Source organism: Varanus komodoensis, unplaced genomic scaffold (assembly GCF_004798865.1).
Source record: "Varanus komodoensis strain SLA01 unplaced genomic scaffold, ASM479886v1 scaffold20_1, whole genome shotgun sequence".
In the NCBI taxonomy this organism is placed as follows: Eukaryota; Metazoa; Chordata; class Lepidosauria; order Squamata; family Varanidae; genus Varanus; species Varanus komodoensis.
In genome coordinates, this window is record NW_025335587.1 from 12,573,984 (window position 1) to 12,596,880 (window position 22,897).

The window sequence follows — 22,897 nt, forward strand, 5'->3', positions numbered from 1 at the left end:
CCGGGGCCGCCGCTGCCTGCCCGCTCCCGGGGGGGGGGCGCGGGCAGCGAGCGGCAGGGCCTTCTGCACGGCGGCCCCCGCGGCGCGCGAAGCCCCCCGGCGGGCCCCGCCTGCCGCCGGTTGCCGTGCCTTTTCGGCGCCCAGTTGACGGGGCCCCGCACGGCGGGTCGCTGGATCAGCCCTGCATAGTCCATTGAAGGATTGCACCAGCTATCGAAAAAGCCTTTTGACTTAGATTCTGTAGCATCATTCTATGTTTTTGCTATTATTTCTATTTTTATACTGAATTTCTATTGTTGTTTAAGAGCTGCTCTAACCTGCCCCCCCAGCGATTGGGCACTATAGAAATAAAATAATAATTATATAATAATAGTTTATTACATATCCTTATGCCCAGTAGCCAAAGCTCTCTATTCATGTATTGTTAAACAATGCATTGTAAACATTTGGAAAGATAATGTTCAACTGATATTGATAAAAAACAGCCATTTTTAGGGAGAAAGAAGATGGTTAAAAAAAGTAATTAGTTATTCATAAATGTTTTGTAACCCACCTATTCTGCTGTCTAAGGACCCACTACAAAAGGCTGTTTTGTGTCAGGGAAAGTGCTCGGCAAACAGGAGAGTGAGAAAATACTACGCATTCACCAGCAGGAAACCAATCTTTGGTCCGTTTGCTGCTTCAGAAAATGTCTGATCATTAACTCCTATTGAGCAATACTAAGCATCAGCTCTGACCCTGCACTTGGGACACAGAGGGAAGGCTCCCTTCTCTTCCAGCAGGTGGAAGGCCAGCAGAAGCAGGTGGGGCTCCCAGACCAGAAATACTTATTTCCTGCTAGGAGGAAATAGTCAACAGCCTGGACCGTGATGGGAAGACCTGGCAGAGTGGCTTGGCTTTCTAGGGAAGCCCCTTCTGGTTTGGATCGTGACCAACCCAGATAGACAGGTGGATTGTGGAAAGGGCTGAGAACTATACATACCTAAAAAAAAAAGAAAAATCTTGCATGATGTTCCTAAGGCGCCTGCGGCTCAAGAAATGCCAAAGCTACTTGCGTGTAGGAGAAAGTAGGACGTGGGTGTTCCATGGATCTGATCGCTTTCTTGCTCAGTAATCTGAATGTCTGTGGACATTCTGTAACATCCCTGGAACTGTTGAGTGAAGCGCGTTTATTCAGCGACTGCTGGTTTCAAGCCTGGTTATTGTCTTTCCTCAACAGCTGAAGTCTTTTGACCTGGCCGTGGATGTTGGCTGTGGTTCCGGTCAAAGCAGCTGCTTGCTGGCACAGCGCTTTGAGGTGGTGGTTGGAACAGACATAAGCGCCGCGCAAATTGAGGAAGCCAAGCGAGCCGCACACCCTGCAAATGTCTCTTACGTGTGAGTAAACGCATGCCCAGTCCTTTCTGATGTGCTGTCAGGATCATCCTTCCTGAATCGCCAGGCCTGAAGCGATGCCAGGTGAAGCCTGACTTGCGCAGAATCGAGTCCAGCTATTACTTCCTGTGGATCGGAAGCTCCATTTCCCTTTGGACGGCCTAAAATCACACGAACTGACAGCTTGTCCAGAGAATCCCAGGCCAACATTCTATTAAAGAAGCCACTTTTGTTTGGGAAATGGCCAGACAGGCACTAAGTGGAAATCCCCAGATGCATTCGCTGTTTTGTTCCATGCAAGCATGTATTCCGGGGAGAATTTGTGCCTTTCTCTGGAGCTTGGAGAATAATGGGGCTTTTCCAAATCCTGGGCAGTCCTAGTTCCCCTTCACTCAGCACTGGTTAGGTCCCATCTGGAGTCCTGTGCCCAGTTCTGGGCACCAGTTTAAGAAAGATGCAGGCAAACTAGAAAAGGTTCAGAGTGGGCAGCAGGGATGGAAAGGCCTGGGCATGTTTAGCCTCGGGAAGAGAAGCCTGAAAGGAGACAGGAGAGGAGAGGAGAGGACTCTTCGAGTACAGGGAAAGCTGTCACCAAGAGGAAGGCCAGGATCTCTTCTTCATCATCAAGACATGGAATAATGCGCTTGTGACAGGAAGCCAGGTTCCTGCAAGATCAGGAAAATTTTCCTGACTTTTGGAGCACTGTGGGAATGGAACCAAAGACCTGGGGAGGTGGTGGGCTCGCCCATGCTAGAGGCATCCAAGATGCAACTGGGCAGCCATCTGAGAGGGATGGTTTAGCACGGAGCAGGGGGCTGGACCCGATGGCCCCCCGGCCCCTTCCAGCTCTGCAGTGCATGATTTTGCACCGATTTTGGAAAGACTTCAAAGGAGGATGGGGGGTCTCTAAGAGGGAGGTGGGGCACTGCCCCCCGCAAGTGTTGCTACACTTCGGAAGAGCACAGAGCATATCCAGTCACAGACGAGAACTTGCTATCCAGAGCCACGGACGAGCAGAGCAGAAACTACCTCTCAAGCCAGGCCAGCCTGAATTTGGGTTGGGTTGGGTTGTCTGTGGCGAACAGGTGGGTGTGGAGCACAGGAACGCTGGCGAATGTCATCACAGGATGGTTTGGGAAAGCAAATGCCGTCCAGGTTGATAGCTGTGCTTCTGCGCACTCAGGGTGTGTCCTGCGGAAGAGCTCCCCGTGGAGGATCACTCCGTGGATCTGATCACGGCCTTTACTGCGGCCCACTGGTTTGACATTCCGCGCTTCATGAAGGAGGTGGAGCGAGTTCTCAAACCGGCGGGCTGTGTGGCTCTCAGCACCAACACCCTTGACATGCGGCTCCACTACAAGGACTGTACGGAAGAGCTAACGGAGGTCCTAAAGGAGGTGAGTCCCCCAAGCGCCTTCCCCACCCAGGATCCAGCATTGCCTCCCTCAGCGTCCAGACATGCACGTGGTGGGCATGTCGTGAGCGGAGCTGGCTGGAAACGGGGGGCAGGCTAGATGGCCCGGGAGGCGCCTTCTGACTCGCTCTGTTTCTAATTCCTTCATGGTATTCCTGGCCACAGCTTCAGGGAGATACAAGTATCTGATGAAAGGTATTTTCCTTGATGGCCCTTTTTTCTTTGGATGGAGCACCTTGCTAAACGCCAAAGCCCAGTGCTTAAATGGGATCACCTGGGTCATGAGCTTTGCGAAAACCTCTGTTTGGCCACAGACGGAAATGGGATACTGGCTTCGATGGTCCTTTGGAGGGCTCGGTCATCATATTAAATGTGCAAACAGAATGTCCACTAATTGCACGTCCAGTTTATAAATATTATAACTTCATGAATCCATGCATTTTAAAAAGTTTCCATGCGTTGAAAACATTTAAAGGCTCAAAGACCTTTGCAAATGTGGTCGAATGAATTCTTAGCCAAACATAGCGTTCAAGAAGGCGTGTTTTCAATGCTGCCTGAAAACAGTGGAGACCAAGTGCGTTTGTCCCTTGCTGACAATTCCTCTGGGCATCTCACTCCTCTCCCCACAAACTTCCTTTCTGCAGGTTCAAGAAAAGCTTTTCCCCTATGCAAATGAGAAGGTCCAGTTTGTTGTGAGTGACTACAAAGAAATATTTGATTCCCTGCCCTTCAGGGATAAGGAGAGGTAAGCAGATCCTGCCCTTCTGTGTGACTTGAAGGCCTTTGGTTAAAATCTGCAAGAAGCTACGATGGCGCTTGGACTTCATGTGTACAGCTCTAGTTTATAGCTGCAGCCTTATGTCCACGTCTCTGGCAGTGTTCCATTGAATTCAATGGGGTTTCCTGCTGAACCGGCATGGATAGGATGGAACAGCATGGATAGTGGGGTAAGCCTATTGCGATGATTCTAAGTCCCCAAACTTGGAAGCTTACTGTGATCCCAGGAAGAGCAGGAGGACTGGATCTTTGCATCCCTGTTTTCCTCTTTTGCATATTTGGGGTCTTTTGGAAAGAAGCTGGAGAAGTGTCGGCATTAAGTCCCTTCCTCGTTCCCCGAAATGCCCCCATTAAGTTGCTTTCCCTGCCCCGGAGAGCAGATGACACAGCGAGAAGAAGGGTCAGACATTAACTGGCTGTGGGATTGTTACTGCCGACTCAGAAAACCATTGAATTCAGAGCTTGCATGTAAACAGATCCACAGGATCAGGACCATTCTGTTAATCCACAGGGGGCACGGCACTGAGTTCTTCACGGAGCCCCTGTGTCTTTTTTTTTCTTTCCAGGATCCTGGATATAGTTGATAAAATCCCCTTCAGCGTTGCTGATCTGATGGGGTACATCCAGTCATTCTCCATGTACCAAACCTTTCTAGAACTCCAGCCTGAGGCAGCGAAATCTCTCCTCCAAAACACGGAACGAAGGTAATCTTCCCCTTGCCCTCCAGTTTAAGAAATTAAGTCTAATGGGGCACAGTTGAAGAAAAGGGTTTTAGTTTATTTATACCCAAAGGCACAGGCTAATTCCTGGTTGAAAATCCACAGCAAATTGTATATTCAGCCTTGTAAAAAATGTGATTAAATGTGGTTTAAAAAAAGCAGCACACAGTCTGATGAAAACAGCTGTCCTAGGAAAATACCGTAAACCCTTTAGGGCAAAGCATTCTATAGCTTCTGAAAACCCTTCTGGATGCCTCCCATATGAGCAAGCCAGTCTCAGGAGCACTACCGAGAAGATGAGCAAGTCTCATACAAAGTCTTGTTAACCTTTGCAACTCACCTCCATGTGATTCCCCTCTTTTTTATTTCTACAACACCCAACAACCAGTGCTCTTTGCCTCCTAAAATAAAATCCAGATTAAAATTCAGATAACAAAAACATAATAAAATTTCACTACCAAATTTGACATCCAAATTTAACAACTTAATCACAAAAACAAATCTGAGTTATTTATTATATTTATATCCCTCCTTTTTTCCTTTCAAGGAACACAAGGCATCTTACGTAATTCTCTTCCTCTCAGTCTCATCCTCACAACAGCCCTGTGAGGCAGGCTGGGCTGAGAGTCTGTGGCTGGCCCTAGTTCACCCAGTGAGCCCCACGGCATAGTGAGGACTCAAACCCAGATCCCTGAGTCCCAATTCCACACTCTTAACCACAGCTGACAAAATGTTCCCTTGTACTGTTTAAAGCTGTTAAATACCTTGGTGTAGAAGGAAGCATCAACCAGTGGCGAACTTGTTCTAGAAGCGGGGGCTACCACGGAGAAAGTCTTGCTTCTTGTTGCCACCAATGGAAACTCCTCCGAGGTTGCTTGCGTTGTCCAGGCAGCCGCTCTTGGGAGAAGTGTTTCATCAAGCATTTGGGTTAAGCTTCCTTATTCAGGGACAGTATAGCTTGATAACCTGATACTGAGCAACCATTCAGACATCCAAATGACTTAAAGAACTGAGCTAGGAAGCTTTGGCATAGTAATTCATTTTTTTCAGCTGAGCAACAGTTTCTTCTCTAAACTTCTCCCCAGGATCCTGGAAGTGATGGGTGTTTCCTCCCTTGAAACTCAGCTGGAGCTTTGGATTCGCCAAGTTTGCGTTCTGGGTTGTAGGAGCTCTTAAAAAGCACGTGGGCCTTGACTGGGAATGTGCTGACCCTCGGAAACAGTGCCCTGTTTTAACGCAGTGCTGCAGTCGACAGATGGAAACGGCCCGTGAATTTCAAGAAGACTCGGAAGTGGTCACCAGATCCCATCAGAGGGCCAGAAGCAGGGATGACGATAAAGCGAATTCCCTGGTTTGAAATAAAAAGGACAGAGCCAGGTGGAGAATAGAGAAAAGAGCATTGGATTTAATGCCTGCCGTTAGGTAGTGATGCGTTCCTGTAGCCCCACTGGAGTGACTCCTTTTCCCTTGAAATTCACAGAAAATAAGTCCAAAGGCTCGTCTGGTTTGGCTTTATTAGTCCCGGGAGGCAGGTACCTCCGGGACACCCACAAGCCAAGCGAGCTTCTGCCTGGGGTCCCTCGGTTAGGCTCCTTTCCAAGACATGCTCAAGGCGCTGGTAGCAAAGCGGAAGGCTTCCAGGCCCATGCACCGTGGCAGGAGGAAATCCAGGGGAACAGAGCAGCACTTACCTCTGGATAAGAGGCTGAAGATGGGCACTGCGTGATTACGTTGATCCTCAGCACTGTGAGAATTGTTATCTACACAGCAATGAATCTTTGAAATAAAATTAAAATTTAGCCAATGAAACCCAATCTATACTTGCTAGTGGCGAAGTCGTGTCCGACCCGTCGCGACCCCACGGACAACACTCCCCCAGGCCCTCCTGTCCTCCACATCCCCCGGAGTCCACCCAAGCCCACACCCACCACCCGAGTGACCCCGTCCAGCCACCTCATCCTCTGCCGTCCCCTTCTTTTGCCGTAACTTGTTCCCAGCAGCAGGCTCTTCTCCAGGGAGTCCTTCCTTCTCATTAGGTGGCCAAAGCATTTGAGTTTCATCTTCAGGATCTGGCCTTCCAAAGAGCAGTCAGAGTTGATCTCCTCTAGGACTGACCGGTTGGATCTACCATGTTCTCAAAAAAAGTAGGGTTTTCTTGGTCACATCCCGGTTTTTATAACAGGGATCATGGGCTAAGCATTCCCTGCTCCCAATTACTACACTGTGTGCTGCTCCAGATGGGTATCAATTTCTAACAGCTGGGGCTGCAAAGCCGGGGGGCGGGGGGAGGCGCTTTCTCCTTTGGATCCAGCTATTGTAAAAATAGCATTTCTGCCTGCTCACAAGATTAGAATCCCCTGCTGCAGGGGATCCTTCCAAGGCGAAAGGGGAGGCATTTCTTTACGTCTGGCTCATGTCTGAATCGTAATGGGCAGGGACCCAAGAGAGGACTTTCCTGGTGGTTGTTCCCAGGCATGTCTGGCCCATACAGTGTGTCTCTGATGAGCTGCTGCTTTCAGGCAAAGGCTTCTTGATTCAGAAAGTAGATGGATACTCTGAACTACCTTGCAAGGGTGATGTCTTCCTCTCTTAGTGCCAGTGTGTCTGTTCCCTCACAATAAGGGAACATTATAATAATATAAGGAATAATATATAATATAATATAATATAAACGTGAGGAAATAAGGGAATATGCCGGACTACAACACAGGGTTGTTGTGCACGCACCTGAGCCGTGGCTGAGAGTGGCTCGTGAGAACCCTTCAGTGCCGTCCGCGGTTCATGCTGCAGGAAAGAGTGAAGCTGCTTTGGAAAGCTGGCTGGATTCGCTGGAAGCAGCGGCCCCCCTTTCTCCTGCCTAAACTGTCGCGGGTGCCACCTTAGCCTTCCGTGCATGCAACGACACGTGGAAGGAAACTTCCCTTTGCATGTTGCAGCTCCCCTTTGAAGCTGCAGCTCAAATCCTGAAGGAGCCCTTGCTTTCGAAGGACAGCTTTTCCGTTTGCACAAGAAATAGAACAGATTTAGACCCTGAAGTTCTACGATTGTGTCACTCTAAGTTTTTGCTTCTATGGTGGCATCGAAATGAAAGGGGGAGCGGAAGGTGTTCGCGAATAAGCCATCGGCAAGCCCGGGAGACAGCGGCCAATAAACGGTCCGAAGGGGGCTCGATCACGTGGTGCCCTTCGTTGCTCCGTCAAAGACATCTTGGCCGCTGGCAGAGGGCCGCGAGCCGGCCGGCCAATGAGCCATCCTGGCGCTCTCTCACGTGGGCCCTCGCGTCACCTGGGGCGTCGCAGCCTCAGCGCCTCCCTCCTCGCGCTGGCCAAGACGCGCCTCATGCGGCGCGGGGCGCTGTACGCCTTGGCTCTGGGCTGGGCGGCCGCCTGGCTGTGGGGTCGCGGGTTCGATCCCCGGCCGTGGCTCTGGTGGACTCGCGATGCGGCGCCGGTGCTGAGCGCCGCCGAGCTGGGGCGCTGCACGGGGGCGGAGGGAAGCGCCGGGCTGTACCTGGCTGTGCTGGGGCAGGTCTTCGACGTGCAGCGGGGACGCAGGCACTACGGGCCCGGGGGGGCGTACAGCTTCTTCGCAGGTAGCCCGGGCCGCCGCCCTGCACGCCCCCCCGCGCCTCCCCCGCGCTCTGTTGGGTGCTGGCCATGCAAATAGGTGTGAGGGGATGCGCATCTTGGAAAGTGCCCTGCTGGTCATCCCAGCAATGTGCTTCCAAGGGTGGCCAGCCAGGACAAAATACCCGGGTCCAAATTTCTAACCTTAGCTTTCCCCGAGAGAGCACTGTGTCTATCTGCAACCTCCACATTTCTTCTAAAAATAGAAAGCAGCAAAATTTTCTTTGCTCACGGTTTCTTACCATGCTCCAAGACCAACTACTGATACAGGTAGTTGAATGCATAAGGAATGCGACTCGTGGAGACACCTAATTGCAGAAGATCATTTCTTGCTCGGGCAGGATAAGCAGCTAATAAAAAAAAATGAAATACAGAGATGTTAATGCTGCTGCATGTTTAAATCTTCAGAATCCTAATTGTTATTTATTTTGCCTTAAAAGACAAGTTTCTAGGCCTGGTGACTACTAGCATGGGTGCCACACATTTAGTAACTTCTCTAGGGCCTCTTTGTGAGTGTTGGGTGCCATCATTGGACTGGAGGTGGTGACGCTGTAACTTTCCGCACTTGGCTGATGGCTTGCCGGAATTTTAAAGATGACCACCAATCTGGATGGCTTTAAAAGGGAATTGGAGGGCTATCAGTGGCTGCTAGTCCTCATGGTTATATTCAGCTTCCAGTATCAAGGATAGGACGCTTTTGTTACACCAGTTCCTGGGAAAGATTGGTGAACTGGTACTGTGGTACTCGTGTCCTGCCTGTGGGATCCAGCGGGCAGTGGGCAGCTGTGCTTCTGTAATGTTCTTGTACTTCTTCCCCAGGGAAAGATGCAACCAGGGCTTTTGCAACTGGCGACTTCACCCCAGAGGGGCTGGTGGATGATGTTTTGGGATTATCGCCATCGGAAATGCTAACCATCCAGAACTGGCTTTCCTTCTACAACAAGAATTATGTGCCGATCGGTATGTGAGTAACAGCCAGATCCAGGCTGCGTGCAGTAGCAGGGCCTGCACATGCTGGCTATCCTCAGGGGTATGTCTTGGCAGTCCCTGCTTTTATTCCCCTGTCCTTGGGGCTGGGTGTGGGAAGTAGGGCTTTCTATCTGAAGGACTGCAATGCCCATCAGCCTTCATTCACTCTGCTGCCTAGGGCTGATGGGACTTTTGTTCAAAGTATCAGGATAAAAGCAGGTTGCTCACCTGTAACTGTTGTTCTTCGAGGAATCTCTGTGCATCACACACAAGCTTACCTTTCCAAAGGGGGTGAGTGTCATTACCAGAGGGCGGAAGAGAGGACTGCTCTTCTGAAAGTGTGGACACTGAGCCAGGGGTGCACTGTGAAGGTTGATGGGGTGGACCGGGTGGCGGAGGAATTCCAGCCAGGTGTAGAAGCAGAGTACAGGAGACGTTGAGTAATTTCTGGTCATCTCGGCCTGGTGGGAAAGTAACCAAGTACGTGTTGAGAATGACAATTACTACCCATTCCTGAGAAGACTCAAGATGTGGTAAATCACATCTACCTGTGATAACTCATGATATAGTCTCTGCACATATCTCACATTTTGCTTTGATACAAGCTGGAGTCTGTGCAATTTGTAAGTAACATCAAAGCATGCAGATGGGTGCATGTTAACGGGCACATCGGTGATCACTACAGTTTGCTTCCCATAGTCATTGGTTAGGTTTGAGTTCCCCATGCATAGCCGAAGGAATGTTATTTTGGGGGAGACACACTTGGCGCTGCTCGGAGACAATTTGTAGTTTCAGTTCTCGTGCCTGCAATTGCTGGTGTACGGGCTTTATTAAACCTACTTCCTTGGGTAAGTGCAAACGCAGGGAAGCTTTGTTCCTTCCATAATGGAGAGTGGTGGAAGCTGCTGTTGTCCGAGCTGAGTGGGCCTTCGGTGGTCCCGAGATCTGCAGGCCAGGAAGCTCCCGCCCTCTTTGCCAGCGTCTTGGCCTTGGACCCTTCAGGGCAGGGGTCTCAAACTCAACTTACCTGGGGGCCTCTGGAAGTAGAGTCGGGGCGAGGCTGGGCCACATCAAGTATTCCCCCACCGTGGTGGTGGTGGGCCGCTCATCCCCGGCGCTTTGAAGGCCGCAGGGCCCTTCCCCCGTGCCCCGCCTGTCCCGGCAACTGGCCCGCGGGCCGCGAGTTTGAGACCCCTGCTTCAGGGGGTGTCCAGGTGTTGGCAGTGTGGTGTGGCCTGTGATGATGATGATGATGATGATGATGATTATAACACACGGCCAAAGCAAACAGAGTAGGAGGTGAGGCCCCAAGGTGGATGGGAGCTCCCACACCACAGACCTGGAGCACCTTGGTCCACAGCTCTGCGCTTAGGTGGCCTGCTTTGTGAGTGCAGGCAGGAATCCGCAATGCGTCGCTCTCCTGAGTGGAAAGTCAGAGGAGGTGTCTGCCCAGGGGGAGTTCGCTGCCACACGGGGCACACCTTCCAGTGTGCGCCCTGAATGCCGTTGGTTGAGTAGAAAGGGAGGAGGAGGAGAACTGCAGGAAAGTCAAGGAAGGATTAATTCTCATTTTGAAAAAAGGGGAAACGGGTTATTAAAGGAAAGAATAAGGAAGAGTTGGAAGGCAGAGGAATAGATCCAAGAAGTTAGGAAATGCTGAGGATCGTAAGGACGGACTTTTCCAGGCACCACGATGGTCTCAAGTGAATGGGTGGGAAGCCCTCCTGGTCTACCAATGCCGAGAGTCTGGAGAAGGGCTTCCCTTCAGGACCCTCTCCATTGTGACAACTTCCTGCCGATGAGCTCCATGTGGGCAGAGCGCCAATACACAGAACCTAAGTGGCTCCTCCCTGGCTAAAAAAGCTGGTTTGCTAAATTCTGACAAGAAAAATCACCCATACGAGAGAGATGTTGAAGGATCAGTTGCACAGGCTGCAGCAGAAAATCTGGCCTCAACTTCTTAGGAGTCAAAGCAAGCAGATTGCTGGAATTTTTTGCAGATTTGCTTATTGCTTCTTTGCCTGAATGTTCATTGAAGTTTTAGTGCTAATTTTGAAAAGGTTCATTTTCCCATCGTAAAAGAGGTGGCAGTGCTTGGCAAAACCATGGCACAAGTACTAGAGTGTCTACATTTGAATGTAGTGATGTGGAAAGTATCATGCATCACGTAGGTCTGATCTCAGGCTGGTATCTGAAGAAGCAGGTTAGCAACCAGCCAGAATGCAAATGAAGTTGTACTTGAAAGTAGCTATAGTTTAGGAAGCTTAACTGTGGTGGGGCATGATGTTACAGCCAAGAAACCATGGCTTGGTGGTGGGCCAGCAAACCGGAACTGGAAACCATGGTTGGAAGTGGGTTTGCATGGAATTCATAGCTTGGAGGATCCATACTTAGGAACACTGCTCGGCCTCAAGACCACTGCAGTGTGGGAAAGGAATTAACTTGTAGAGCTGAGAGTATGAGAAATGAAAGCAGGCAAGCAGGTCGAACCGTGGTTTGCCAGGTGTGTCTTGGCTTGATGTCAGAACTGAGCCGCTGTAGCCTACAAATCTGAATGGTCTTGCAACTGACTTAATTCTTAACGTCCTTCCACCAAGGGACAGACAAATTTGAAGCTGGGCGAATAGGAAATACATGTTTTAGGCTGTGTTGCCCCTGGATTGGAAAGACGGCTGGCATTTGACAGCAAGTCAGCCTTGAAGGAAGGTTGGGGGGCCAATCTGGGGAGAGGCTACACAATGACAGCTGTCTATTCTCTACTCTTAACAAAGGCAAAGTGGCCGGGCGCTTCTACCACCAGAACGGGGAACCTACGGAGATGCTGAAGCAGGCGAACGCTCTCATCCGAGAAGGGCAGCGGCTGCAGGCCCAGGCCCAGGCGAAGAAGCAGCGATTCCCGCCTTGCAACTCAGAATGGAGCTCCTCCGGAGGGAGCCGGGTCTGGTGCTCCAAGCAGAGGTACAGCAGCTGGCTGGGTCCTTGGAGGTCACGGCCAGGTTTGCAGTAGGGTGACAAGACTGTGCTCGGCAGTTGTCTTGGTGCAGGAGGTCAGGTGAGCAGTGCCGGCCCAAGCATTACAGTGAGTGCGGCATCGTCTCAGGAAGGGATGGAGTCCTGAAGGAGAAAGCTTCGGCCTGCCCCACGCTCCCTACGCTCGGCTTGAGGTGGAGGATCCCCTCCCGCCCGTGTTGAAGAAAGTTTAAACTACCAGTCTAGGCGACTTTTGCACGTGGATTGGGAAGGGCTGCCCTGCCTGATCAGGCAGCAAAATCACACCCAGTTGAAGGTGCTAGAGCGGGTGGTGGCGGGACAACTCCAAGCACTCTTGGATGAAACTGATTATCTGGACCCATTTCAGTCCGGCTTCAGTACTGAATCTGCCTTGGTCGCCCTGTACGATGACCTGTGCAGGGAGGAGGACAGGGGGAGTGCATCCCTGTTGGTTCTCCTGGACCTCTCAGCGGCTTTCGATACCATCGACCATGGTATCCTTCTGGATAGGCTAGCGGGCTTGGGGGTCGGAGGCACTGCTTTGCAGTGCTTCCGCTCCTATCTCAACGGCCGATTTCAGAAGGTGGTGCTGGGGACGATGGCTCTGCACCATGGCAGTTATGCCATGGAGTTCCGCAGGGCTCCATTTTGTCCCCTTTGCTGTTCAACATCTACATGAAACCGCTGGGAGAGGTCATCAGGAGGTGTGGGCTGCGGAATCATCAGTACGCTGATGATACCCAGCTCTACCTCTCGTTTTCCACCAATCCAGGTGAGGCAGTGGCTGTGCTGAACCGGTGCCTGGCCGAGGTAATGGGCTGGATGAGGGCCAATAAACTGAAGCTCAATCCAGACAAGACGGAGGTCCTGTTGGTAGGCGGGTCAGGCTTCAGGGTGGGGGACCTTGACCTTGTCCTGAATGGGGTTGCACTCCCTCTTAAGGACAGGGTCCGCAGCTTGGGAGTGCTCCTCGACCATGAGCTGTCATTAGCAGCTCAGGTGACGGCGTTGGTTATTTGTTTTTCGGCGCCAGGCCAAGACCTTTTTATTTAGAAGTTATTTTAATTGTTAACTTTTGAATTGTATTTATGGGATTTTTAGGTATATGCTGAAATGCTTCTGGTTTTTTAACTCTAATTGTACAAATTGTTTATTTGTTGTTGTAAGCTGCCCCGAGGCTTTTTGCGAATGGGGAGGCATAAAAATGGTTTAAATAAATAAATAAGGCTGTTTACACTTCCTGGCGAGCAACATTTGGGAAGGCCTTGCGTACCTTTCAAACAGTTCTTTGCATAAAGACTAGAACCTTTTTATGAATACATGAGCTAAGAAATCTGAGCAGAATACTAGAGTTGTACACACAGTAAAACTGATGGGGATAGATCCTAGGGCAGACAAAATCAGAGAAGTGTCGATTCACAAAAGATATAATGGAATCTCTGGAATTCACTGCTGCAGGATCTAGCCAAGGGCTCGAGTTGCCAACGCAAGACCAGAATTAGTCAGAAAAGACGTGCACCATTTGTGTGGCTTTCCTTTTTTTTTTTTCGTCTCTGCAGCGGGGGAGTTAGCAGAGACTGGAGCGGTGTGCCCAGGAAGCTGTATGAGCCTGGATCCGGGCACGGCCACTGCGTATGTGTGAAGACGGAAACGCTGCCTCTTGCCTGGCCTGGCACCAGCGGAGACTTGGACCATCCCAACTTGCAGAAGTATGAAGGCTGCCACCCGCTTGCTGACTCGTGTGCCGTGAAAGAATGAGCCGGCCGGCCAGCTGCTCGCTTGTGCATCAGGCTGAGATCAAGCTGCATTCAGAAAGGTTTCATGTTGATTTGGCATGACGCTTGATTCGGTGGACCATGGTCTGGTGAGATCTCTGAACTGAGAATCCAGTGATTGTTCCAAGTGCAGTTAGAGGGGGGAAAGGGCAGACAAGCAGATCCACGCCACTCCTTGTATGGCCAAACTTCAAATTGTGACTCCGGTTCTAATGCTCCAGAATGAGAACTTGATTTTCCCTTCGTATTTAGCAAATTTAACTGTCTGTTTCATTGGGCCTAATCTGCCATAGCTTAATTCAGATGTCTCACCCAACCAGGATTTGCATTAATTACCGGTTTGATCCTGAAGCTCAAATTTAGCATGTCTTGCTGTAGGGAAAAAATGGATCGCTTCACCAGACCCTTAAATCCCAAAGTTGCCCAAAAGACGAAGCTGGATGAATTCATTTTACAGGCATGAACTCAGTGATACCATCGAATTGAGTTAGGTTTCTTTATTACAAGTAGTTACATGTTGGCATATAAATATTGGAAAAATACATGGCTTTCCAAGGGCTTAAGGGGAAAATTTGCAGAATAATAATAATAAAAATCTCAGTGATTCTCTGCTTGTTCTCAAGGCCCCGTTATTGCAAGAAACCCACTCCAGGACAAATCCATCGCCAAGAGAGTTAATAAGACTATGGAAACTCTCGTTCTAAGATTAGGACCTTGTTCTCGAGAACAGGTGGCAAACAGGGACTTGACAGGCCTGTTACCCCATAAAATGAACCTGGTAATAGCTAGGCAAGAACCCCTCCTGGTATCTGTAGTCCAATACATTTGGAAGACTACATGCCCCATCACCTGGCTATTACCTGTACAGGCTGTAGCTGATGTAATCCAATAACCTCTGGGGGACGCTGGTTCCCCACTACTAAGGGACCCTACAGTATATGGGGAAGCATTCCATTGCGTGAAACCCGCACCTCTTAGCCTGTGGTGGAGCATGGACAGTTTTATCCGTTCAGCTGCTCCTGATGAGAACCAAATCTAGGAAAGATTTCTGAGACATGTAGAAAGCTTTGCAAGCCAGCCAGTTTACAAGCAAAACTAAGTTTCTATTTCCCTTTTTGCAAAACAATGTTAATCCTTTGTTAGTATTCAGGTAGGTGAAGCAACCTGATAAACGTTGTGGCTGGACCTTTGCTTGATGGAGAAAGATGGCTCAGCTAAGTGTGTGAAGGGGGCATCCAGTTTAAGTTGCATCAGCGCCAGCTCAACAGATTCCTAACCTCCAGGGATCACCTGTGTCAGCCTTTCATAACTGCTTTTAAAGCACACACACCACCTTAATGTGTAACACGTGCAATGCTCAAACAGGTTATCAAAATGACCCAGATACTTGGAAGACCGAACAGTAAGCTTGCCCTAAAAGAACGTGGCATCTCCAAGCCATTCTAAACAGCCCTAAGCCTGGGTTTAACCCAGATGCAAGTCAGACTTGGGCTAACGCTGGCCTGCTGAGGCAAGACGCTACCCAGCTGTTACAGTGGCCACCCTGCAGCAAAGAAGAACCTGTCCTGCATAACGCGTGACAGCAAAGATGGGGACCGAAACTTTTGGCACAGTGGATCTTGGACAGCTACAAGGTTGGGCTCTTTTACAGCAGCGGCAGAGACTAAGATTGAAATTTCTGTCCAGCCTTCACCGTGATGACAAAGCCAGAGGAAGATGCCAGAGAAGTTCCAAGAAGCCTACGACGGCCTAATGGACAGCCGAGCAACCTTCCGCATTACAAATATGCCTCACTTGTCAAACTTCTCATGAAAACACAGTCAAGAAAGGGAAGCACTGAGCACCCTCCAAGTCTGTTTCTTTCGGGTTCCATCTCCTAGCAAGCCAACTTAAGAGGTTCTAGAGGAAGCTACACCCAGGCAACATTTTGAGCAACTCTGATCCTCTGTAGAGGTGTATTTTTTCTCCTGCTGCAAGAAAGCACTTTTGTATCAACAAATTTAAGCTACTGGAATTAACAATGCAGCCTCCTGAGGTACCGTAATGTAAAAGCTACTGAAGAGTCATGTCCTCGAGGAGTATATCCATGCACTGACTAGCAACAGAATTTTTCCGGTGACACAAACTGGGGCCAGTCAGTTGTGTAGGCTCAGACGTAAATGTTTTATTAAAAGTGCTTTACAGTGACCGTTTTTGTGCAACCCAGCCCAAGTCCGCCAGGAACCCGAATGCACTGCCCAAGGACCAAGCGTCATACAGGGGAATTCCATATTCCCATTCCCTGTCAGGGCAGTTCGACAGTCAAACCATTTTTATATAAGCTTGAGCCAAAAGGGTTCCTTCTCTACCCCATTCGCCGGTTAGGCAAATGTGCAGAAAGCTGGTTCTGAGAAACAGTCATCTGTCATGGGATGGATTACCAAGCTCATGCCGCACGCAGAAGGCTGTCTAGTGTTAATGTGGCTCGGACAGACCAAGCACAAGACTTTTCCCAAGGGCAATACGGGATTCTCCTCTGGAACTGGCCTGCCGCCAAGGACAACCCTGCAGGAGCTTGTTCCACGGAGGTGAAGAGACCGTGCCAAGGGCGCCAGGGCTCATTCTTTCAGAGCTGGAAGGAGAGCAACCCAGACGGGAGTAGGAAAAGAACATGAAGCGCCAAATCCAGGATCCCACCGCAGAGAGAACGGAGTTCCCGTTTCCCAACCAGGGGCAGGCGGAAGGGCAAAGCAGCGAACTTGGGATCCAATTTGAAATGTACTGTTTGAAATCAATTTCTGCGTTTTCCCCCTACAAAAAGGCTGTCTCATACTGCACATACCCAAGATTTTACTTAACATACAAAGCCATTATATCCTATAAATCACAGAAATATAAAAAAGTAGCACTGTGGTTTCAGCTCTTTTTACATATACATTACGGGACACGTTAGTATTCTAGAAAGGGGTGGGAGAAGAGAAAGCACATGGTCTGAATTTATGAATGTTTCCTCTTCCGACCCCTTACCCCCCCCCCCCCCCCCCCCCCCCCCACACAAAAGTAGGGGTTACTGAAGGTTAAGGGACGCATGTCCCAACTGGTTCATTCATAGAACAGGGAAACTCTTCCAGGGTTTTGACCTGCTTTTAAGAAGGCAAAAAGCTTTTCTAAAGTACGTGGTAGTTTGACCCCCATAGGATTTTGTTTACCGCAGTTGTCAACACCGCTTCTTGTGTTTCAAAGGTCTGCTTTGGGGGGGGGGGGGCACCACGGCATGGGAGAGACAGCACAACATGTCGTCAGACCCTGAGCAGAGAATGTGTGGAGGCATGTGGGTTGTGTGAAAGGAGCGACCGGAAGCCACGCCACTTCTATCTGGCACTGAAATGCAGGGGTGGGTGGGGGTGGGTGTGGGGACTGCCTGCAGAGCTCCCGGGTGAGGTGAAATCGCTACCATTTTCTGCAAAATGCCAACGTGGCTACCCAAGGCTTGTGAGCAGAGGGGCAGCTGTGACGCCACTGTGACAGGATGGCCACCTTCCCCTCGTGCACGGTGCTCTCGGCCCTGTGTCACTGCCTGGCCACCCATGAGAGGTGCCGTCTCCAGAACCTCCCACTCCAGTGTTAGTGTAAACATACGACAACTTGCTAAGTCACTGATATGCTGTCAAAGGACCGGCCCAGGGCTTATTCCTTCCTCTGAGGGGGCGCAGTGCAGTCCGGTTTGGAAGCTGGTCTCATCTCTCCCCGGTCTGTGGGGAAGAAATGGGAGGGTGGGGGAGAGGAAGGTTCTGAAGACACGGGAGCAGTAATTCAGGCTCCATTTCAACAGGAGAAACTAAAGCTTTTGTCCTAAGGCCACCTTAAAAAAAATTGCAATGCATTAAACAAAACCCTGTATGGACAAGAAGGGGCGGTTCCTGTGCATGGTACAGAGGCCCACTTTACGACAGAGAGAGAGAGAACACGAACCAGAATGTTTTCTCCTGGAAGGAAACAAAAGGGACATCACCGCTCAAAGTGGCCCAGGATTTTAAGTGCTAGCAATTTCTTTTTTAAAGACCCCTGTGATCGGGCTTCGAGGCAGCCGTCACAGCTTCACAGCCTACCAAGGCAGGCCTATTCTGCCACATGATCAGCAAATGCACCCTCTCCTCTCTCGAAGCCCTGCACCAGAGGACGCAGGGCGAAACTCATTCGTGCCCACGGCTTGCATGCAGAAGCTATGCAACTGTCCTTATTTGCTCCCAATCCAGTTTCTATCAACTATTAACATTCATACAAAAAGTATATATTTATATATATTGGAATATAGCGTTCATGTGGTCCCTTAAATCGATCAAAGTTCAGTGGAACAAGGAGACACGGTATGCACTTCCCTGGTCCCTGTGAGAGGCGACTGGCCGTGCCGCTGCTGTGAGGGGGGAAGGAGAAGCTCGGCCTGCGAGGCGTTCCTCTCCTTGTGGGCGACTAGGACACTCCACCCAGCGTCAAGACGTCGAAGCATATATTGCAGACGCGGACGGGCTTGTTCAAGTCGAATTTGATGATGGGGATCTCCTTGGTCGAGCACTTGTGGCAGAGCAGGCGCCCACAGTGCCGGCTGCAAAGAAGGGCGGTGGGGGGGGGGGGCGAAAAGACAGAGAAGAGGGCTCGGTCCTCGGTCTTCTGCTGGAGCAGACGAATGCACAGCCCTGCCTCCTGCACTCGCCCTTCCAGAGAAACTTTTAGGAGGAGCCCGGGGGGCCTTCTTGGAATCTGCTCAGAGAATCACAGGGCCTTTGGCCAAGCTGCTGGGCATCCTGAATTCCTCCGCAGCCCCTGGCCTGCGCTGAAGCTACCTGGCTGGCTTGGTGTGCCAAATGGGGGGGTGGGGGTGGGCATGCCTCCCCAATGGCAAATTCCGCTGCCCGAAACAGCTTCTAGTACACAATGGGGGAAGCGCTGCTGCTCGGAATTAAAAAGCCAAGCCAGCAGCCAACTTCTTTGGCTTTTGTTCTTTGTAAGCCGTCCAGAGGCTTTTTTAGTGATGGGACAGCATAGAAAAACTTTAAATAAACAAACAACCAAACAAACAGGACATGTCCGAGCCAGACAACTCCCCCCCCCCCCGCCCACATCGCCCACGCCTACCAAGCCCTAGCTGCAGCCTGCTCTTCCTCTAGCACAGGCCACTGCTTGGGCCCTTGGAAGAATTCGGCCTCCCTCCCACTCCAGGACCTGCTGGGCTTCCTCACCCTCCTTTCTTCCCACGTCCCCCCGCACCTTTTGGACTACAAGACCCCATGCAGGGAATCTCATTTCGGACTCCAGTCCCGGGGCCACAGCAGGAACGTGAATGCGAGCCAGAGAAGCCTGCCAGCGCCCAAGGGACTCCCTCCTTCGCCCGCTTTGCTCTACAGGTTCAAAGTGCTGGCGGCCAAGTGCGGCACACAGGACTTAGGCCTGCTCCAGCAGAGGCTCCCGCTGCACCCCGTGATTTGGGATCATGGTGGGCAACATGACCCATCTGCTCCCCGTAGCTCTCACGCCCCAGCAACCCCCCCCCCCCACAGCTCACTGTGCAAACCGTGGTGCTTCACGCAGAATGGCTTTCCTTTCACACGTATCACCCCTGCAAGACCTTCCCTCCACTACACTCAGGCCCCCAGAAAAGCTGCACTCGGACTGCTAGGCACAAGGAGACAGAAACGCAGCCCCTTCCTTGGGGTCTCTGGGGCAGGTTGGGCCCTTCCTCCGCCCCAGGGACGGCTTCTGTTGCTGTGCTCGAGAGGCGGGCAGGGGCCACCCATACTTGGCAGCACCGCCCACCAAGCAATCCGAGCCTCGCCGACGTGTGCATCAAGCCCCTCAAACCGGCCCCGAAGGACCCTTACCAGTGATGCTTCCTTGTCGTGACCCCAAACTTGGCACTGCATTCGTAGCAATTGGAGCCGTCGCACCAGGGAGGTTCCTTGGAGAGCATGTCTGCAGAAGAACAGGCCGGTGAGGCATTCCTGCCGCCGGGGAGGGTTCTAGCCTGCCATAGGTGGGGGCCCCCCGGTGCTCAGTGCGCCCTCCCAACGGTGGGAGGCAAAGCAGGGACAGAGCCGAGCCGCCGGCAGGTGTCCCGAGAGGACCCGAGGGGTGCAAGGAAGCCAAACGCAGCCCCAGCGGCCCCGGCGTCACCTGCAGGACGGCCCTTGCCCTCCCCCGTTCTGCTCACTCAAGGGGCCCCGGGCAGCACCGCTGCGCCAGCCTCCCGGCCGCGGAGAAGGTGCCGGCCGCTGTTGCACGAAAATCTGCAGCCGGCTTCAGCTCCCCATCCTGCCATAGCCCCATTTGCATCCCTTGCGCCTTCCCGCCCTGTCCTTTGAAAAAAAGCTGCAGAGCCACCTGAGGGAAGGGTGGGGAGGCGAAGGCTGCCGATGCGTCTCCCCAGGGAGGGAGTCTTCAATGCAGACTAGCATTCCCCGAGGAGACGGAGTGGCCCGTGGAAGCGACAGGGGCCCCATCCCGCCACACCAAGCTGTGCGTAAAGGTCTCTCTTTGTGGGCCTCCCATGTGGGGCTGCACGAGGGCTGGAGGGCACGTACCCAGAAGCCGGAACAGCAGCTGCTTGGTAGCCACTTGGTAGTTGAAGATGTTGACTCCCTGGTTGTTGCTGACGCCCAGGCGCGCTCCGGCCCTCACTATGGCCCGGCACAGGTTGGCGTTCCCCTTCATGTAGGCCAGGAGCAGCACTGGAAGAGCGAAGCGGCGGTCGGCATCCCCCCGCCCATGGGCAGCGCACCCCCAGGCTCAAGTGCCCACCTGTGTCACGTCCCCTCCACCCAAAACCCGGAATTCCACGGCAGCTTAAGGGAGCATCTCCTTCCCCTACCCAAGTTGCTTCAACAGGTGCAGACTCTGTTGCTGTCAGACTATTCGACGGGAATCGTGAGTGTCTGGGCCAGGAGGCAGGGCTGCCTTCGCCAAGCCGGTGCCCTCCAGATGTGCCGGACCTCAGCCCCCAACACCTGCGTCCCAGCCCGGCACTCCAACCACGAGGCCCCCCGGGCTGTACCTGTGTTTCCTTCAGCATCTGGCTTGTCGAGAGGGTACTCTGGCATGCACTCCAGGAAGAGGTCGAAGATGGCCGCCGCGTTGTCCTTCCCGTACTGGCCCAGGATGTGCATGGGGGACTGCCCTCTGGCAACGAGACACACGCCTGTAAGGGCTGCTGGGGCGCGGGAAGCCCTCTCTCCTCTTGGGTTACCTCGCATGCAAGCTGATGAGCAACGGTGGAGCAAAGGGGCGCAACGCACACAACGCCACCCACGTGGCCTCGTGAACCAGCGCCCCCCCCGAAGGCCCGCTTCGGGCGGGAGCCACACAGCTGGCAGAGCGCTCTGGCCAACACGCCAGTCAATGCTGGCGGCATCCGTGATACTGTCACGGCCAGGATGCGCTTCTGGGCTGCCCACGGGGCAGTCGAGCTTCCGAGGGGAGGATGGGCAGAGGCTCACGGGAGAGGAAGGCAGTGTGCCGAAGGGAGCTGGAACGGCTCTCCCCGGCAGGCCACTGCCTCTGCCCGTCTCCAGGGTCTGTCTTTGCCGGCAACTGGGACCAGAGGTCCTTCGAACCAAGGGTGCCATAGCCCACACCTGGAACCTTGTGCGTGGAAAGAGTAGCTATCACCTGATGCTGCCTCAAAGAAACTGGGGGTCCTGGCTAAAAGTTACATGTGGCTATAATCTAGGTTTTGAAGTTGGACAAAGTTTCAGGCAGAGCCAGTAAGAAGCAGGGTGCTTATAAACACCGGGGTGAGGCCAAGCTCCCCGGGAAAGTTTGAAAAGCTTGGGCCAGAAAAGCTGCTGTTGCAGTCAGCAGGTAGCACAAAAGGAATGCTTTTTCTGCAGGAGCAACAAGCAGGAGAAAGCGATCCACCCCTGGACAACCTCCATGGCTAAAGGCGAACTGGTGGAGCGACGCACTGAGCTTCTGTGCAACAGAGACTGTTTCGCTTACCTGACGTTGAAGGCCTCGGCGTCCACCGTGCACTCCGTCAGGAGGACGCGGATGTTGGTCAGGCGTCCCTGCATGACCGCCAGGTGGAGGGCTGCGTTGAGAGAGAGGAGAAAGCAGCCACTCAGGACAGGTGTGTACATGCCTCCCTGTGCCACTGAAAACCCAGCGCTGAATTCAGTATATACAGAATCCCTTCACAGGAGAACTCGAGACAGGGCAGGGTGTGCCACCCAAAAGTCCGGATCACCATGGCCAGGGTGAACAAAGTTACGTGACACCCCTCCAGGGGCAGAGCCAAGGCTCTCTCCCAGGTGAAAACTTTTCTGTTTCGCAACATTTTGTCACTTGTAGGCACCTCTCTGCGACCGTAAGGGTTAGCAAGTCAGGCTGCTTACCTGTAACTCTCAGCATCTGTGCACGTGGGGCTCTGAAGACGCACGGGGCCTGCTGCTGGGGAGACTTCCTAGCTAGACTGGTCTTGCCGGGAACCCCTTCCTGCCCCCCCAAATACCGAGGAGGGGCTCCTGCCCACTTCCTCAGTTCACAGAGGCCACCGTCGTGACCGCGGAATCGAAAAGGGACAGCGCCTGAATTGCACCGATCTTCAAGGGAGCTTGCGATGGAATCGGTGCAGTTGGAAATGCAGCAGCTGTATGGCACCGAAGTGGGGTGGAAGGATGGGTTGTGTGAATGCCCAGATGACCCGTCCAAGAGTGACACTTGCAGGCAGACTGAGAGCCCAAGACCAGCCCAGGGGCGCCTGCGGAACCTCACGGCCGAGGGGCGGGGGACTCAAACCCAGGCCAGCCCCGCCCCGTTCTTTTCCGGCACTTGCCCATCCCGCCACGCTGGCTCTCAAGCCTCGAGGGGAAGCAGCAGCTCTGCAGCGCTGCAAAGCGAAGGCACTCACCATTGTTCCCGTTCTCGTCCACCGCTGCGAAGTCGACTCCGTTCTCAAGAAGCACAGAGCAAACGGTGGGAAGGTCCTGCTGGGCTGCGAGGTGGAGGGCTGTCTGCCGGTGCTTGTTCAGCTCGCTGACTTTCGCGCCCGCGAGGAGCTGTTGGGGGACACCGGGGCGGGGGGGAGAGCGCTCAGTGGCCTGGGCCACAGGGTACGGCAGCCTGCAGCGGGGTGAGTGCAGCCTGCCTTCTTTGGGGGGGGGGGGGTTGCAGCACGCACAGGCAGCCTGGCTTTTCCGCAGCACGGTTTGCGCTGCGATGTTCTGGGAGGCTTCCTGCAGGGGGGTCTGTCGTGGCGTGCAGGCAGGGCGCAGTGGCAGGCCA

At 52.5% G+C, this 22,897-nt stretch overlaps 3 protein-coding genes and 2 long non-coding RNA genes across 7 annotated transcripts in view; 2 read left to right on the forward strand and 3 right to left on the reverse strand.

The window, feature by feature from the left end:
* Nucleotides 1–1,224, reverse strand: part of LOC123023555 — a 2,797-nt gene extending 1,573 nt beyond the window's left edge. The window contains exon 1 of the long non-coding RNA XR_006414761.1: nt 983–1,224. This is a non-coding gene — a long non-coding RNA (uncharacterized LOC123023555). The remainder of the gene's footprint in view (nt 1–982) is intronic.
* Nucleotides 1–6,093, forward strand: part of LOC123023554 (putative methyltransferase DDB_G0268948) — a 6,558-nt gene extending 465 nt beyond the window's left edge. The window contains exons 2-6 of the mRNA XM_044430395.1: nt 1,220–1,377; nt 2,558–2,771; nt 3,433–3,533; nt 4,132–4,269; nt 5,370–6,093. Coding sequence (XP_044286330.1) covers nt 1,220–1,377; nt 2,558–2,771; nt 3,433–3,533; nt 4,132–4,269; nt 5,370–5,460 — 702 coding nt within the window. The 3' untranslated portion in view covers nt 5,461–6,093. The remainder of the gene's footprint in view (nt 1–1,219; nt 1,378–2,557; nt 2,772–3,432; nt 3,534–4,131; nt 4,270–5,369) is intronic.
* A 261-nt stretch (nt 6,094–6,354) lies between these two features.
* Nucleotides 6,355–8,334, reverse strand: LOC123023307. Its single transcript, XR_006414693.1, has 3 exons — nt 8,153–8,334; nt 7,012–7,068; nt 6,355–6,408 (listed from the first exon to the last, which is right to left on the reverse strand). It is a non-coding gene; the product is annotated as an uncharacterized LOC123023307 (long non-coding RNA).
* A 175-nt stretch (nt 8,335–8,509) lies between these two features.
* Nucleotides 8,510–14,254, forward strand: LOC123023306 (neuferricin). The gene is made up of 3 exons (XM_044429810.1): nt 8,510–8,870; nt 11,651–11,837; nt 13,430–14,254. Exons 1-3 carry the CDS (start codon nt 8,816–8,818, stop codon nt 13,626–13,628), a joined length of 441 nt encoding a protein of 146 aa, XP_044285745.1. The 5' UTR covers nt 8,510–8,815; the 3' UTR covers nt 13,629–14,254.
* ANKFY1 (ankyrin repeat and FYVE domain containing 1) overlaps nt 14,128–22,897 on the reverse strand; it is a 52,479-nt gene continuing 43,709 nt past the window's right edge. For all 3 annotated transcript variants that reach the window (XM_044429806.1, XM_044429808.1, XM_044429807.1), the window contains 6 exons: nt 22,524–22,671; nt 21,614–21,704; nt 20,670–20,794; nt 20,200–20,346; nt 19,501–19,591; nt 14,128–18,227 (listed from right to left, as the gene is read on the reverse strand). In XM_044429806.1, coding sequence (XP_044285741.1) covers nt 18,095–18,227; nt 19,501–19,591; nt 20,200–20,346; nt 20,670–20,794; nt 21,614–21,704; nt 22,524–22,671 — 735 coding nt within the window. In that variant the 3' untranslated portion in view covers nt 14,128–18,094. The remainder of the gene's footprint in view (nt 18,228–19,500; nt 19,592–20,199; nt 20,347–20,669; nt 20,795–21,613; nt 21,705–22,523; nt 22,672–22,897) is intronic.

Coding starts and splice junctions, on each gene's coding strand:
- LOC123023306 (XM_044429810.1), top strand. CDS start 8,816: ATGCTAACCATCCAGAACTGGCTTTCCTTCTACAACAAGAATTATGTG. Junction 8,871..11,650: donor CAAGAATTATGTGCCGATCG/GTATGTGAGTAA, acceptor CTCTTAACAAAG/GCAAAGTGGCCGGGCGCTTC. Junction 11,838..13,429: donor GTCTGGTGCTCCAAGCAGAG/GTACAGCAGCTG, acceptor TCGTCTCTGCAG/CGGGGGAGTTAGCAGAGACT.